The following is a 17,547-nucleotide window of genomic DNA, read 5'->3' on the forward strand; positions in this document are numbered from 1 at the left end:
TCTTTTGTAACTGGAACCGCGGTGACACACTCATCTTAGCATCCTGTTCTGAAATAAGGAAGTTAGCAGATAGCTGCAGCTCAGTGTTGGTCTCACTCTGCACCGCTGCTGTTTGCTTCTATGTTGGACTGTATTTTATTCCCTTTTTGGAGTTTAAAAACATTTCTTTACAAGGAAAAACGCAGGCTTCACACATGGACCCAGCCATGGAGGTTTTCTCACTCGGATGTATACGCGTTACCTGATTGTTTTTGTTAATGTCTGCCTCCTCATGCTTCTTGCCTCTTCTGGATTGCCGCATCTGTAGTGCCCCCTAAACCTTCGCACCTGCTCGCCCTTGGGCAAGACAAGAAACCTAAGAGGATCCCTCCACCGCCCTCCAGGCCTCTGCCAGCTCCCCCTCCTCCGCCTAAACCAAAGCCCAGTCTAACCCCTCCTGGCTCGGGGGTACAGCCACAGAAAGAGGCCCAGAAGGTGGGGCTGCTCATCGAGAGGTTCGAGAATTCAAGGTAAGAACTTAAATGGGAAATTTCATCAGAAATGTTTCTTGTCTTGCCCGTCAGATTCATATTTTGCTCTAGAATGGTGTGTGTGTGTGTGTGTGTGTGTGTGTGTGTGTGGATGTTCGTGTTCGTGATTAAGTTAACTTCTCATGTGGGCTGCTTTGAATTCTTGGAGATTTAAGGAAACTTAAAACACTTTTATCCTCTCTGTAAATATATAATACAAATATATTTATTCTTTATTTGGTTAGGGTTATTAATGCACATTTTTTAAATAAAGCAGGTGTAACAGTGTTGTTGTGTCCCTGCAGAATCCCCATCCTGGGGGTGCTCCCACGGTCCCAGCTGCACTTGTGTCTGAGAATGGACACTGCATCTGACATCACTTCCTCCTGCGGCCAGGACACCACGGCGAAGGTCGCAGGAGACTCCTCCACTGTGGATAAACTTGCACTTGGCACCTCTGAACGGACTCTTGAGGTGTCTGAACACATCGATGGCTCAGATGACGCCCCGCTGGACGACTGTGACATCACACACAGCGTTGATTGCCTTGACGACGTGGAGCGGGAGGAAGGCTCCTCTCATGAGCTCCTGGACAATCCCGACTCCTCGGAGCAGAACGGGAAGATTCCCAACCGGGACAGCGGCATCGACAGCCCGTCCTGTGCGGCGGAAGGGGAGGTGTTCCCCAACGAGGACGCCATCGACGAGGAGGATCATTGCGACAGCGTCACTGAAACGGAGAGTGTGTCCTGCTGCGTCACCCTGGGCAACAAACGAGACTCGACACAGGATGAGGACAGTGACTTGGATGAGGGGAGCAGTGGAGAAATACACTCTTTGACAGACACACAGACTGGGTATCTGACAGACGCACACTCAGAGGCGCACAAAGTGAGTACATTGCATGCTTCAGCATCATCAAGTCATAACCATAAACCTTGAACAACCATAATTTAAAGTCTGAATAACCCCCACACGCACCTCTGAGGTGGTCATTAATGTCTCCAACTCACTGTCATCCCCCCACTGCGGTACTCTTTTTCATTTATATTTCATGTCACATCATAATTTTCAGGAATTATCGGGCCATGTTTAAATTGAGCACATCCTGAGCAAGTCTAAAAGCCTCATCTCAGACAGTCAGACTGCCTTTCATGTACTGGAAAAAAGTAGCTTGTGTCTATTATTACCTCAGCCTGGGTGAACAATTTCAAAGAATACTTCTGCATGAAACGTTAGACACGTTTCAGCCTCGGCTTGCCGGTCACAAGCGACTGACTTGTATCCAAAAGAAGCTCTGCCGTCACCTAAAAGAAAGAATACCTGCCCAAAAGCTGTAACAGGAGCTTGTAATGGCTGATAGATAAAAGAGTCCAGAGACAGATATCTCCCCAGAGCTCAGCTAAAGTTTCACTTTTCTCTTGTCCTTCAGTTTGACTATTGATTGTAAACAACACTGATACCTCAAGAAGTGCACATACTACTTCTTGTTGCCTATATGTGCCGTCAATTGGATCTTTTATTGGAGGCACGCAGTTCTTAAAATAAAAGCATCAGGGTAAAGTCTTAAAACATGCTGGCATACTAAAGAAAAAGAGATTTTGGAGGTGATGACAGAAAGATGAAACAATGAGAAGAGGTTTTAAAGACGGCAGGAACTCGGGCCAGGTTTAGTAATTAGGTAACACTTATGTAGACTTGCATAGCATTTCTATCATGGCTGGCAGAAGATGTCTTTCTCAGTACTCCCTTAATGCTTAAAACACACCCAAAGCTCACACAAATGTCACACACACCTCAAGTGACCGCCCAAACCCACTCCCTTTTGGGGAAAGTTATCTGTACTCTCCAGTGCTTCCTGAAGAGTGTGTTGTTACGCGAGTGTTTCTGTGTATGTGTCTGCGTGAATGTTTGTGACACTGCATCTGCCATGTCGATTGTTATATAACGACAACCTTGTCACAGAGGATGTGGGTTGTCGATGATGTGCGTCGCAAGAAGTTAAGATTTCTTTTTCTTCTTGCAAACAATGGCAGTTTTGAGTATCACGTTTGTTAGCATAATAATAGCCGGCAATGCTAGATTTTCATACAGTGCATGATCTGTGGGGAAAGTTTCAATCCTCTCATCTGTGCTGTGTGTGTGTGTGCAAGTGTGTGTCTGTGTGTGTTCATGTGGGAGACAGCAGTTGTGAAACCCGCATTGTCGCAATAGGCTAAATGTTTCGAGACCCTGATGTGTGTTCTGTGTCATTTGGATAAACTTTATCAGCAAACATCATTTTTAATGTTGAATCATAAAAAAAAATTGTCTCCGCTTCAACAAATCATAATGACAGAAAGAGATCTCTATTTTCACCACCTCAGCAAATAACATCAGTTTCATACGTTACCTCGGCTGAACTAAACCACAGACTAGAATAGAGCTTTGTGAAAGTCAGTTTACAATCATCTGCTGCTGACTGTTGCCTCGGACATAAGCCTTAAAGGATAAGCCTGCTGATGGTTCATATGTTTCTTTATTGTCAAGAAAAAGCATGAAAAAAACTAAAAATGAATGAATTAAATCTACTAGCAAGTAGTGTCTGTGTCTGTTTCTCTATACCATAGAGCTGTTCTGTTGTTAAATACTCATCAATGGTTGACATGTTCCTTCATTACATTGAACATGGGCACTATAGTTTATTCTGAGGCAACCCTACACACACCTGCTGCTGTAAATACTCACTAGAGCATCAAATCCACAATTTACTCCTGTTTAAGTAATGTTTACTTAAAAACTACAGTGCCCAGCTGCTTTAATACATTATTTAGCCTTTTTCTTATGAATTAAACTGGGTCAATTATGTGGATTTATGTCTTTGGTAGGAATTAATTTGGGCCTGAGAGCCGCAGACTCGCTGGGGAAGATGGGAAGTGCTGAGAGATGGACTAATGCATTGTTGGTTTTTCATAGGATTTGTTGAAAATTACTAAAAAATATATAATATTGCCAGCCTTATCCTTTAAAAATGTGTAGGTCCAGCCTTGTTTGGCTAATAAATTACAAATCTAAAACAAGTGACCGTTACTAACTAAAACAGAAACGTATTTTAATAAGCTAATATTGACTCCCTCATGCACCTTCCCCAATCATTAATGTCTTTTTGTGATGTATTAATTAAAACACAAATGAATAATAATAGAATAGGAAGCGTGACATAGCAGCAGTTAGTTGTATATTTAAAATGAAGCTCAGTTTCTCAACTTGAAGACACTTCATGACCTCGTGAATCCTTTGCATGCAGGAGGGAGGGAGGCGGCCTTCCCTCTAATGAGGGTTAATTGTTGAGCTAAGCGAATATGAAGTGATGTTTTCCTCAAATATTGCCATATATGGATTTGGGACCACAGCATTACAGGCACAGCTGAACAAAATACTTTCAGTGATAAAAAATGTGCCCTTAGCATGTTAGTGATTTACTTTTACAGTCATTTAATTTCAGTATAGCAAAGCTCTATAATAATGTTTTATAATTATGTGCTAACAGTTCTTAAATATTTGGGAAAACAAACCAGATAATTACATTTTAAAAAGACTTTGCTACAAGAAGTAGTATAAAGGTCAAGGAGGGAGGGTAGGTTTGCAGTGTGTTGTATGTTTGACTGAGAATGATGTGTTTGAAATGTCTAAGCTTAGTTGGTCTATTAGTGCCTTCTAATGTGCATATTAGCCAACACAACATGATTTGTGGCTATAATTTATAAAAAAAAACGAAGGTGCCATCTGCCTTACTGAAGATCTGATAGGTCTCCTTAGTAATGTTTGTATCTTTGTTTTCATGCCTCAGACTTAATCCTGGATGTCTGTGTGTTTCCCTCAGTGCTCGGAGACCCAGAAGCTCCTGAACATCGCCAAAGAGCTTCTCCACACTGAAGAGGCCTACGTCAAAAGACTCAACCTCCTCGACCAGGTAACGTTGTGCCTCTGTCTGTCTGTCTGTCTGTCTGTCTGTCTGTCTGTCGTCTGTGAGTGTGACAGTGTGTTTTGGATGCCTCTGGTCCACATTTCAATCTCCTGAGTGTGCCAGTGGTCTTAGTGATTGAGATCAGGGCTGAGCCGGATTAAAACTGGCACTGTGATCCATTGGACAACAACCCCTTCTTCTGTTGACCGGATTTACTCAGAGCTGTGTAAGCACGATCATGTGAGAAACTCATTGTGTGTGTGTGTGTGTGTGTGTGTGTGTGTGTGTGTGTGTGTGTGTGTGTGTGTGTGTGTGTGTGTGTGTTTTATATTTATACATATGCAGCATAAATATAGCTTTGTCACCACAGACTTGTGCACTAAATGTGTGTGTCCACTGTATATGGCAGCACATATTGGTGTGTGTGTGTGTGTGTGTGTGTGTGTGTGTGTGTGTGTGTGTGTGTGTGTGTGTGTGTGTGTGTGTGTGTGTGTGTGTGTGTGTGTGTGTGTGTGTGTGTGTGTGTGTGTGTGTGTGTGTGTGTGGTATTGTCATGCTCTCACAGTGCCCTCTTTCACCGCTTGTATGTAAATCCCGCAGATTAAAGATGTGTGTTTCCTGACTCTTAACTGAGTTTATAATGAGAAAGCTCTTTAGAAAAAGCAGTTTGGGTGGATGATGCTCCCCCGATTTAGCCTTTTTGATTGAGTCAGTGATGGAGAATTGTGCACCATGTTTTAAGCAGCACTCAATCTGGTTTACTCTTTTGTAATAATCGCTAAGGATGTGAGATCAAGTTGTGGTGACAGCCATTCAAGACAATCTAGCACTCAGCTAAACTCCCTCAAGGTAAATCTATTGTAATCTATTGTATCTCTTGTTCCAATTAACCGTCCAAAACCCAAAGATATTCAGTTTACTATCATTGAAAACAAACCAGAGCAGTAAGTATTCACATTTGAGTACCTGGAACTTAACGCTCACTAGTCCTGACCTCCTCCAGCACTCTGCTCTACTCGCTCTTTTGTGTGAGCGTCTCTCATTATTGTAAATGGATTATTGTATTTCTTTTTCAGCCTCTATTTGTGTTTACTCGTGTTTGTGATGAGAATTTACTCGCAGTGGTTGATTCTACTTCCTCTTTGTTCAGTTTATGTGTCACAGAGATGCACAGCTGCCCTATCACAGAAGAAGATATGGCAACTGAGGGCAGAAAACCCTCGCAGTTAACTTCCTGTTTTTGTCACAGCACTTTTGCACGACACTGGAAACAATTGTGTCAATCCTTCGCTGTGACTGGTAGGGAAGCTAAGGGTGGTGGAAGTGATGGGTGAAGAAATTTATCACAGGAGTTTATGATGCATCATTTTCAAACTCCAAAAACAATGGATCCTACGTTTCCCATAATGCAACACACAACATCTTTCATTAGAGCCTCCCTGCCTGGTAAACACTCTCGTCTTCTGACCTCCACGTCTCCTGTTTGTAACGCAGGTTTGCAAACAATTAAATTCACATATTTTCACGTCAAAGGATGTCATTTTGCCTGAATTCCTCTCTACTCATACTTTCTAAGTATGTTTTGGACAGGTGACTGAAAAAGTAGTGATTAGTCATTTTAAGTAATGTTTAGTATTTATGGGTATATCGTAAAGCCCGCCCAGATATGGCCTAAATCCACCTATTATATGACATTTTAATGACTAGACAATTGAATCAAAGAAGTGTTAGTTGCCCTAATGCACCGTATTATCAGTGGTTTGCAATTGTTTTTAACAATTCAATTACAAATGTCACTGTTGTTTTACCATCTAAACTCAAAGTGATGTATCAGTCGGGTTTATATTGTATAGCTTATCTAGTTAATAGGAGTGTCTTATAATGGCAACACAAGCAGTAAAGTTTTAGTTGACTCTCATTTAGCTGCCGGTCACACTTAAGAAGCCAAAGCTGGAGAACATGAATATGTTTACGTGGATAAACAACAACATGGAAACTTCTGCGTCTATGTTTACATGCCTGCTCCATGAATAGGAGACAGGTTTGTTTTTTTTGGAAACATTTGCATGATTGTTTGTATACATACAGAATGTTATTTGTCTCTGCAGGTATTTTGCACTAAGCTCACAGAGGCTGGAATCCCTCAGGACGTGATTACAGGGATCTTCTCCAACATCTCCTCCATCTACTGCTTCCATGACAAGTTCCTGCTGCCTGAGCTCAAGACACGCATTACTGGAGAATGGTGAGGAACAAACACCCGGCTTCAACGGCTTTCCAATTAGCATCAGTGTGACGTCAGTCCAAAGACGGTTTGCTTCTGTTTGTGGTCCGCTAGGCAGTTGGTGTTGACTGTAAATCTCAGACAGCTGGGCAGCAGTGGAGGGCATTATTGTCCGGTTTTCAGTGGTGTCAGGTTACTAGTGTTTGTGTGTGTGTCAGAGTTGCAGAATAAACACATTTTATGTCTTCCCCCCCCCCGTGTGTGTGTGTGTGTGTGTGTGTGTGTGTGTTATTGTGTTATTGTGCCAACATCAGCCACCCTTAGTAGATAAAGACTCCTCTAGAGGGCTGTGTGTAGGGAGCACACCTGTCACATAATGGTTCCCCCTCTCATTATGTTCTGCAACTCATTAAAATGCATTGGCTCTGATAGACAGGCTGATAAACACAACCACACAGTCAGTCACAGAAAGTGAACCTCAGGAAGAAAGTACATAAGAAGGATTACTTTGTGGAATTCCCCAATAATGTTCTTGAGAAGATTAGTCACATATTTGTTATGAGCCTTCATTTGTTTCTTGCTTCGGAAGAATAAAATCAGTGCTTCCTGTCTGATATCTATAGTTATATGTATCCCTTCATGATCTTAAGATGCTCATCTGTGATTGTGAAATGTCAGGAGAAGCAGCTGAATCAAACCTTTCATTATCAACTTCACTTTACTAAATTGGAAACAGGTTTCCTGAATTTGTAGCAATTGCATCTATAAAAACTGTCAATATAAACATGTAACTTAATGTACTGGCTGTTGTTTCAGCTGTCAATAAATGCAAAATGCTCGCTTCATGTCATCAGACATCAGACATATATATATATATATATATATATATATTGGATTTTCTTTTCTTTTTTATAAACATTAGTTTTCTGATCAGCTCTAAAGCAAGAAAGATTTCAGATGAACTGTCTCGCACAACTACAGTGTCATTTTATGGCTATCATATAAAACTGTAAATGTTCAATCAAGATGTTGCTGTCATACATAAAGTAGACCTTTAGTACTGCATAACAAATATACAGTTGTGAAGCTTTCGAAGTAGCACCTACTGTAATATTTAGAATTGTACCATTCATTAATCTGTTTGCTGTAGGGACTCCAAACCTCGTATTGGAGACATCCTCCAGAAACTGGCTCCATTCATGAAGATGTACGGAGAATATGTGAAGAACTTTGACCGAGCCATGGACTTGGTCAACACCTGGACACAGCGGTCTTCACAGTTCAAGAGTGTCGTCCAGAATATACAGGTAGGTGTCTGAGTCTGTCTGTGTTGTCTCCTTATTGGATACCTCCACTGATGTGTGTCCATTCATTTGCAGTTAATTTCAAATTCAAATGTATCCATTTACCCACGCACAACTGAGATCTGTATGTAGATACATCTTACCATCACACATGATTGTTTATTACTAGTGAACTCTGATACATCACTGGCTCCAGAAGTAGATTTTTATTTCTATTGCTCAACTTGCAGTGATTGCAGTGAATGTATGTCGTCTCATAGCTCCACATTACGAGAACTTTTCTTTCATGATTTTTCAGTTCAGATCTTTGTTTTGTGCTTGAACCAACAGAAACAGGATGTGTGCGGGAACCTGACGTTGCAGCATCACATGCTGGAGCCGGTCCAAAGGATTCCTCGCTACGAGCTGTTGCTCAAAGACTACCTGAAGAAGCTGCCTGACGATGCTCTGGACCGAAAAGACGCAGAGAGTGAGACATTAGACCCAATGTTTTTACTGTGACACACACACACACACACACACACACTGCTCACTGCTTGTTTTCTGTCTTCCTGTCAACCTGTTTTTACCTCTGCTTCATATTTGCCAGTTTTTTTCATTCAAACTTTCACCGGCATTAGTCACGTATGTCATTGTATCATGGGCGTGTCAAATCATTAGTTCATGGTTTGATGCACTCGCAATATTTAAATGTTTTGAATAATTTGTCTGGAAACAAAGTGCTTGCTGACAGCATTGAATTAATTCCTACAGCTTTTATGTTTCATCTTTTACATTTTTATTATTATTATTTATATTAAACTGAATAGATGACAGTGTCCTCATTATGATAAGAGAAGATGTCTGAACTTGGTTGGACTAGAGTTCTGCCATTCAGCTAAAAGTGATTTAATAATTAGAGGTGCCAGAAACACAAAAAAGGTGAATGAAAAGACCTGAAAGCAAGTGAAGCGATGCAGATTCACATTCCAGGAAACACAGGTGAAGCAAAGACTTGTCTGCTCGAGTTGATGATGCACAAATGAACATTTGGGGTTATGGAGTTATATTGCTCCATGACTGTGGAGGAGTAGAAAGTAGTGCGTCTGGAGGAAAATAAGTGAAACTGGAGTATAATTTAGTCTATCATTGAGATGATAGTAGGACATTAAGCAGCTCCAGAGCTTCTTTTAACACAGCTGTAAGTATCATGCTCTGTGTGGAGTTCCATCTACTTTCTGCTAGAGAGAGATTACACACTTCACGTCAGTGTGTGTCTCTCTTTATGCCAAAAAAAATAAATTGTACATGATCTGATGTCCTCCCAAATCCGTGTTTCCATTTGCCTGAGCAGTAACCTCCCCACACTGTGGTGTTTGGAATCTGTGGAGGGATTTTCTCTTGTCCACTCCACGTTGAAAAGCAGTTCATCACAGTTGTTTTGGCCTCATTTCCCCCGGCTGTGTGTCTCTTCTGTTTATATAGGCCATGATTAAGATGGCTGACTCAGGTGCTCACAAGGCTCTCTGCTGGCTAAAAGCCAACCTAATGCATGCAGTGTGTTTAATGTTAAGACGATGCATATTAAGCCTCTGATCCTGTTACATTTATATAATACAGCTCGTGTGACATCTTATTTTTCAATGAGCAACACAAATACTACTTTTGTGTGTAAAAGAGAGCGAGATTTGCAGTTGGATTTAGTTTTACTCAAACATGATGTGATTGTTGTTGATTTTATGCTAACATCGCACATGTGAATGCTTGTTCCAGAGGCAGTGGAGCTCATCTCTACTGCAGCAAACCATTCCAATGCAGCAATCAGGAAAATGGTAAGACTTTTGACACTATACTTCACCTCACATGTGTTTTTATTTATTTTTGTTGTCATGTCTTTCTCTGGCTGTCTCATTGAACTATATTTAAAACCAATTAATGTGTTATTCAATCAGCAACATTGCAAGTTTTAGTCTGAGGGAGTGAACAAGTTGGATTAGAGCAGACAGGAAGTTGCCGTTTCCTGCCTCGAGTTTCACAGCTTGCGGAAGCCTGACACTCATCCTCTTCATCTCTTTTCTCTGTCTGGCCATACTCATATTTCTCACATCCTTAAAAACAACTCAAGCAGACAAATGTGTTAAAGAATCAATAAGGAAATATAATACCTGCTGTCCTGACTTGCTAGAAAAGCCATAAATGAATGTGAATTTTCCCTGATAACAAAATAACCCCCTCAGGTGGAGTTCGGCTTATAGCTTCCTCTGCCTTCCCACTCTCAAGTGTGTTCTTCTCGCCTTTTACGCTTCTGCAATTCCTCATCTTCGTGTTGCTTTATGATTTCAGGAGAAGATGCACAAGCTGCTGGAGGTTTACGAGAGGCTTGGAGGAGAGGAGGACATAGTTAACCCAGCCAATGAGCTCATCAAAGAAGGACATATCAAGAAGATGTCTGCCAAAAACGGAACAGCACAAGACCGATACCTCTACTTGGTGAGAGGACTGAAGTGTTAGATTAGAGAAATATCAGGAGGATCTTTGTATATATTATCTGTACTGCTTATCAACTGCAGTGTTTCTGTCTCTGATGCAGTTCAACAATATGGTGCTATACTGCGTGCCTAAACTCAGACTGATGGGACAGAAGTTCAGTGTCAGAGAGAGGATCGACATCGCTGGCATGGAGGTGCAGATCCGCTGAGTTAGATGTCTTTTATTTTTCTACTTTAGCCTTTCTTTATTCTGGTGGCTACAAATCCAATTTCCTCTGTTTCTTGACCTCAGGTGCAGGAGATTGTGAAGCAGAACCTTCCTCACACATTTGCCATCATCGGCAAGCAGCGTTCACTGGAGCTGCAAGCAAGGTAAGGACATTTTAACTAAGCGCCAGACAAAAACTATAGACATATAGACCCTAATTTCTATAGAGAAGATTGTTTAAATGTGCTGTTACTGTATAACATGCTGTTCATTCCTATGTAACCACCAAAGTTTTAATAAATAATAATAATAATAATAATAATAATAAACATAAACATAAACAAGACATTATGTTAAAATCAAGTGTGAAGTACACTATATAAATTGTGAAATAACTGAAGGAATTATTGCAACTCAAAGAATTATTATGAAATGTTTTATTATTTTTATATGTACATAGTTTGAGTTCATACTTATTTATTATAACACATAATTTTATGTATTCAGAAGGCTGTTTAAAAAAAGAAAAAACAGACCATACCATGCTAAAATATCATTTAAAAAGGCGGTATTCTACCAAGTGAAACCTTTAATTAATATATATATTCTTTTATAATGTGACTTTTATTTTACAATAGGCCTCTCACGTCTCCTGACAGTGGCTTTGATAGCCGTCACCTTTCAGCCAATCACATGCAGGCTCCCCACAACTACAAGCTAGCCTAGCTAGCTCCTGTTAGAGGAAGTGCTACATGTTTTTACTCTTAAGAGTTGTATGTATATCTCTGATAAACATATTTAAAATCAATACTCTGAAGACTTAAACTGCTACTGTTGACACTGGCTCTTTATTTTCTATTGTTAGTATTAACTCAAGCTCACAAACCAGTAGCCTATAGCTAGTTGGTTAGCATGGTAGGTAGCATGTCCAGCAAGCTGAACATCTGCTACCACATATAACTAGTTAGCTCCTGTTAGCTTTTACCAACTAGCTGCTGCTGTAAATAAACAGACGCAGAAACTAATTTCTCTTGTAGGCCTACTTACAAAGCTGCACATGCTAGCACTATTTGAGGTCAATATAGAAATAGTCCAAGCCATTTCATTGTGATGCTCTGGGTTGTTTTTTCAAGATAAAGTAATGATCTTTTATTTGCTTCACAGGACGGCTGAGGAGAAAGAAGATTGGATTCAGGCAATGATCACACACATGCTTGCATAGATAGTAATACATCCACGCACCTATGCACACACGGTCCCTGTCTTTTATGCACACATGCAGCATTTTGGTAGTTCTGCTTTATTAGAGAATGGAATTAGCAAAGATTTCCTCCCCACACGCTTTCAGTGTGTTTGGGAATTATATTCTCTAATAAAGCCCCTCATTATTGCTCATTTAGCCCATTACAGCAGAGTAAAGCTGATTAAACCATTTTGCAGGCTGGACGAGGGGGTTGGGGTGTGTTCCAAAAGGAGGTTTGGGAGGTTTTATGCATGTTTTTCGTCTGTGTGTAAGCATGAGAGAAGGGCTGAAATTAATAGATGGAGGTATCAGAAAAGCGATAGACAGTAGAATGTAAACTTACATTTTTACACTCTACTAGCGGGGAAGGTCTCTGGACTCAGACACTGCCTGTGAGGATGTAGCAATATGACCATGGTGCTTTTGGAGATGTGATGTCATTGATGTTGTTATTCGTTTGTTGCGTGGTCAGGCCAGACAGCACGCAACACAGACTCTATGTTTCTCAATCAGGCAGCGCAAGAAAAGTTGGCGTTCTATTGCCCTTCATCTTCTCTTTTTCACTCTGATGCTTAAAAGGGTTAGAGACAGTCTGTAAGATACATAACATTAGATGAAAAACTTTGACATCATGCTTTATTTCTGTAATTTAGCATATTTAGTCTGTCATTTGTCTCGTGACAAGTACGAACGGTTAGCGTTAATGTATGCTTTCAAATGCCAATATGTCTGATCAATAATCCATCTCTTCTTTTAATCCCCTCACTTTCTATCTCTAAATCTCTTCTGACTCTCAGGTGATCCTGGCCACTATCGAACGGCATAAACAAAACAGCGAAACATTTAATAAAGCTTTCAACAGCTCCTTCTCCCGGGAAGATGACCACACCCCTGAGTCACCGGTCAGTCTCATCAGTTCAGTCAATCAGTTCATTGATCAATCAATTAGAGGCTCATCCTTTGCAGTGAATCACGCGAGGCTAGTGGTACACCAAACAAGTTTGTCATAGTCTGGTCTTTGTCTGCCTGAACAGCTCTCCCATCTATGGATGTGGTAGTATTATACACACAAAACACACACATAAAGAAGCTCTTTCTTTCCATTCATGACAGTTGCACACGTAGCGTCTGTGAGTCTCCTCTTCCAGAACTCTCATGACCTAATAGGGAAAGCCCAAGTCAAAGTGTATACAAAACTCTTATGGATCTGCTTTTGACCCACTTTGGGCCGGCTGGAGCTGGACGCTGGCCAAATGTAACTTGACACAAGCCAGAGAACGTGATTCAGAAGGTCCAGGCTGACACCTAGTGGTAGAGAAATGTGACTTCAGGCAGGAGCTGCTGCTGCTCAACATGTTATTATTATATTATTATATTTTTTCATACAATATAAATAAAACAAGACAAAGAACATGCCATAATGTAAGCCTCATGTATAAATCCAAAAGCAGTATTTATATGTGAGGAAAAAACAAGAAAAAAATGTTTTATATATGTATAAAGTAGAAAATAAATTGAAATCTAAAACAATGTTTTTTACTTCTGCTCAGGGTCCCTGGTGCAACACATCCATCGACTCAGATGGGGAAAGACTGCATGAAAGGGTAAGATACTATTATATAAAAATAACAGTTTTTGTCACCTGACATGCTGGAGGTACTTGGAGGAGTACTGGTTTGCACATTGTGTTATTTGATTATAAATTACTATAAACAAGAGAGCACTGTCTCTGCGGATCTCATTTCAGACATTTGGTACCCTTAAGCAGCACCGGGTTAATCCAGGGCAATCATTAGCTGTGGAAACCTATGTCTCCCTATTCTCCCACTGTCTGTGTATTGTGTGTGTATTAGTTTGTTATGAGTAACTAGCCTGTAACTTGATTATTTAGGAATGTGCACCATGTAAATGCAATATAAACTGAAACAATAATAAACTTCTTTTAAACTAGATTTTAACTGTAAAGCACAGCTTCTCAAGATTATGTAATGCAGGTGTCACCTTAGTGCGTCTATCATTTTAGTTTCTACTTTACTTCAATTGTGCACACAGTACTACCAAACTAATTAGCATTAATTCAAATTACTGCAAACAAATCACCACATGTTTCTCGTAAAGCCTTCAGGCCTCCTGAAGGTGTGCGGCCCGGGGGCATTTGGTAATCTAGTTTTTTCCCTGACAGCTCATAATTGTATGGTTTAATTAATGAATGGAAAATCAGTTTGTTATTTAATATAATATGCTGAGATCAAAATGTGATCTGAAAATGTGCAAGTAAGCACATGATGGTTTCAAAGGCCCTGCACAGGTGTGTGGAAGCCACGATAAGAGCTGGTCGAATTCTCTCCTTTCGTATCTCCTTTGGCAAAGGATTACCTGGACCATCCTTTACGAAAGTCAAAGAGTTAATGTCGACCCACAATTCCTTGCGGCAGCAATATTTATTTTAGCGACAAACATCAATAACATCCGCCGTCAAACAATTACGTAGCCTAGTCTAAGTGCAGTCGGATTCTCTTAGAACCGGGGTTGTCTTTTGTCCTTATGACTTCCTCATCACATTTTCATCAAAGTCAAAGAAAAGGGGTTAGCAAAAGACATAGTGCGGTTGAACATGTTCAACCGCATCCCATGTATTAGTAAGAGTAAGTTGTCCCACCTTAATATGTGAAAGCAAACCAACAAGGGAGTGAAGGAAATGTCCATCAAGCACAATTTCACCCGCCTCCTTGGTTTTGCTCTTGAGTCCAATCTGATTGAACTTTGACTTTGGCTCTCCGATGTCCTGCCAGTTTGAGAGAGTGGGATTAACTTTTACTAATAATACAAACAGCAGAGAACGAAGCATGCTGCGTTTTTGTAGTGAGATCAAAAACAGTGACAGTGGATAATAACATTAAACATGTTTGATAAAACGCTGTATAATTAACAACTTTGTGGACTGCTGTTGTTAGCCCGCTAGTCATGCTAGCTCCTGCAGGTTATGTTTACAACCTAACCCACTCTTATTTCCTGTCTTCCCGAGTAAATTACAACAGGCGGATTTCAGTCTGACTGCGTCATGAGAAGAGGCCTAATCAGGCTAATTAAGTGAAAACACCTGTGTGGGTTAACCGTTGGTGTGTAAATGCTTTAAAGCGAGACTGAAACCCTGCAACTTTAATCTTCCATCTGTCCTTAGTAACCCTACTCTTAATAATACAGACTATTTGGATTTAAATGGGATCAAAGGTTGTGTCCTCATTAGCCAGCCAGCAACAAATGGACAGAAACATTAAAAGAATGTCACTCATCGCCCCACAATACATTTAGAATTACAATCTGACAGCCAGGAAACCTCCATATGACCTCCATTTGAGTTGCCTGTGTGGGTGGGTCTGTCTCTGTTTGTTAATAGAAAGGAGAAATGGAAGACAGAGAGTCAGACAAACAAAGAGTGATGCAAGACAAGCCGTCAGACATTCCTTCAGTGCAACTGAACAGACTGAAGACCTTGACACATGACTCCTTTTTCTTATTTTTTATATTTTCCAGAAGAGTTCCAGGAAAAAGGAGAAAGAAAAGCAAACGTGTAAAGGATGCAACGAGAGCTTCAATTTCACCAAGCGCAAACACCACTGCAAGTCCTGCGGAGCGGTGAGCACAGATGCACATATTTTTTGGCAGGATGTAGAAATGAAAGGATGGAGAGAGAGACATTAACTGTTAACAACTGAGCGGCTTCTCAATGATGTCTCTCTTTCTTTCTCTCTCTGTCCTTCTGCAGGCCATCTGTGCAAAGTGTTCAAAGACCTTGGACAACAAAACAAGCCGAGCGTGCCCGGAGTGTTTTGAAGCCAGCCTCAGCCAGGAGACTCTAGGTGTTGGTGAACAGAAAAGGAAAGCTGCACCTGAGGTGAGACACACACTTCAAGGCAAACAAAAACAAGAACGCACACACACACTGAAAAACAATTAGCAACATGTGCATAATAGTTTATTTTTCTGCTTCGATTTGTGCCAGTCCAATGAGATCCATCTCTCCCAGTAAACCAACAGTGAATGTCGAGCAGGCGTCAGACTGCACCGCTGGCAACAAAAAGAGAGAAAGAAGCACAGTAGTGTACTTATTCAGTCCAGTGCACTCTCTTTGTTGAATACTAAAGTCACTGTGTTGTCTGAAATCATTGCACACACACACACACACACACATTATACATGTGTAGTACATTTATGATGAATGTACAGTCTGCTCTGGTTATACTTAACATCTGACAAACATACTATTCATATATTATGTTAAAATTGTTTTAGGACTGTGGCAATTAATTATGGCAAGATCCCCGAAAAAGATCCATCTGCAGTGATATTTGTCACCACATGGGGGAGCTGTAGGCCGTACGTGGATTAGACAAGGCTCAGCAGGAGCTTGAACACCTGTCTATGTACAAATCTCACTGTGTCCTACATTGCGGTTACGTAACGGTGAACAGTGGAAGATCTGCGCTGTCAGTTGCTCATCAAGTTCAAATCCCCTAAAATATAATTCAGCTGGATTTCAATTACAAGTTTATTCAAATCAATAATACTAATATTATTTTATGGTACCTTTCAAGACAGGGTTGCAAGGTGTTTTATATACAGTATATAACAGGGGTTGGCCTCCTTTTTAAATAGATACTTCTGTATTATCATATTTCTATAGAGACAGACATCTCTAACGGGGGAGAACTGCCTGTTATGTGGCCACCTTCAAGTGCAGGAAAAAGGAAAGAGCTGGTCCAAGGTGTGGGTGGCTGTCACCAAGGCTGAGCCACTAGTGCTGTACTTGCAGAGCAGTGGACAGGTAAGAATTCAACACACACACACACACACACACACGCATACACATCTGGAGGTAGGATGATGATATAGCTGTTAATGACACAATATTCCAATTTTTTTTAATCAGATTTAAGGATTAAATATTTTGAGTATTATGCTCTACCCTTTATTTATTTTACTCACTGAAGTCAACGCTTACATTACATTGATTACAGTGCATGTGGTTCCCCTTTTAAGTGTAAGCATTGTAAAGATAAAGGACTATAATCTTTGCATACGAGTCCCCGCCACAGTTTATCCTCTTGTTTATCCTCTTGCCGTCTGGCCTTTCTATACGTCCTGCCTACTTGCTCCTTTCGAAGCAGGACATCGATACAGTGTAGCGGCTGAGCACATCAGTGAGCATGTATAAGTCCGATCTATCCAATCCTGCCTGTGCCAGGTTGTCTGTACACTGCGCTCTGTAGATTTGGGCCGGGAGGATTTACTTGTCCTGAATCTGACCTTAAGTATAGCTGCTGCTGTCGGCGACGCTGCTCTACTGTGACTAAGGTTTTAGTTTGCACTGACCAGATGAAGCAACACTTTGGTTTTGAAGTAGTTCCTTGAAATGTTGGCCCTGTGTGAAGCAGTAAATCTGCTCAGAACATCCAAAGGAGATGCATTTCACTAGCAACATGAGATTTATGATTCCCAAAGCAATCATGTTTGGAAAGCTTTTTGCTAAAGACTGTGATTCTCTGTCATTCATAGCGGATGGCACAGAAGGGAAGTCAGCCTGTTAAAGCCTCCCCCGGTTTCATTTCCAAGACTAATATCCCACCGCAGAAAGCTGCCATTCC

At 40.8% G+C, this 17,547-nt stretch overlaps 1 protein-coding gene across 1 annotated transcript in view; it reads left to right on the top strand.

Annotated features, from left to right (window-relative positions):
* The window catches only part of fgd (faciogenital dysplasia), a 50,683-nt gene that overhangs the window by 31,381 nt on the left and 1,755 nt on the right, over positions 1-17,547 (top strand). The window contains exons 3-18 of the mRNA XM_029436180.1: positions 308-509; positions 815-1,400; positions 4,372-4,461; positions 6,564-6,700; positions 7,830-7,986; positions 8,314-8,452; positions 9,736-9,794; positions 10,306-10,452; positions 10,553-10,645; positions 10,744-10,823; positions 11,824-11,854; positions 12,700-12,804; positions 13,453-13,506; positions 15,437-15,538; positions 15,669-15,797; positions 16,587-16,727. Of these exons, the coding sequence (XP_029292040.1) occupies positions 308-509; positions 815-1,400; positions 4,372-4,461; positions 6,564-6,700; positions 7,830-7,986; positions 8,314-8,452; positions 9,736-9,794; positions 10,306-10,452; positions 10,553-10,645; positions 10,744-10,823; positions 11,824-11,854; positions 12,700-12,804; positions 13,453-13,506; positions 15,437-15,538; positions 15,669-15,797; positions 16,587-16,727 (2,252 nt within the window). The remainder of the gene's footprint in view (positions 1-307; positions 510-814; positions 1,401-4,371; positions 4,462-6,563; positions 6,701-7,829; positions 7,987-8,313; positions 8,453-9,735; positions 9,795-10,305; positions 10,453-10,552; positions 10,646-10,743; positions 10,824-11,823; positions 11,855-12,699; positions 12,805-13,452; positions 13,507-15,436; positions 15,539-15,668; positions 15,798-16,586; positions 16,728-17,547) is intronic.

Source organism: Cottoperca gobio, chromosome 7 (genome assembly GCF_900634415.1).
Source record: "Cottoperca gobio chromosome 7, fCotGob3.1, whole genome shotgun sequence".
NCBI classification, from domain to species: Eukaryota; Metazoa; Chordata; class Actinopteri; order Perciformes; family Bovichtidae; genus Cottoperca; species Cottoperca gobio.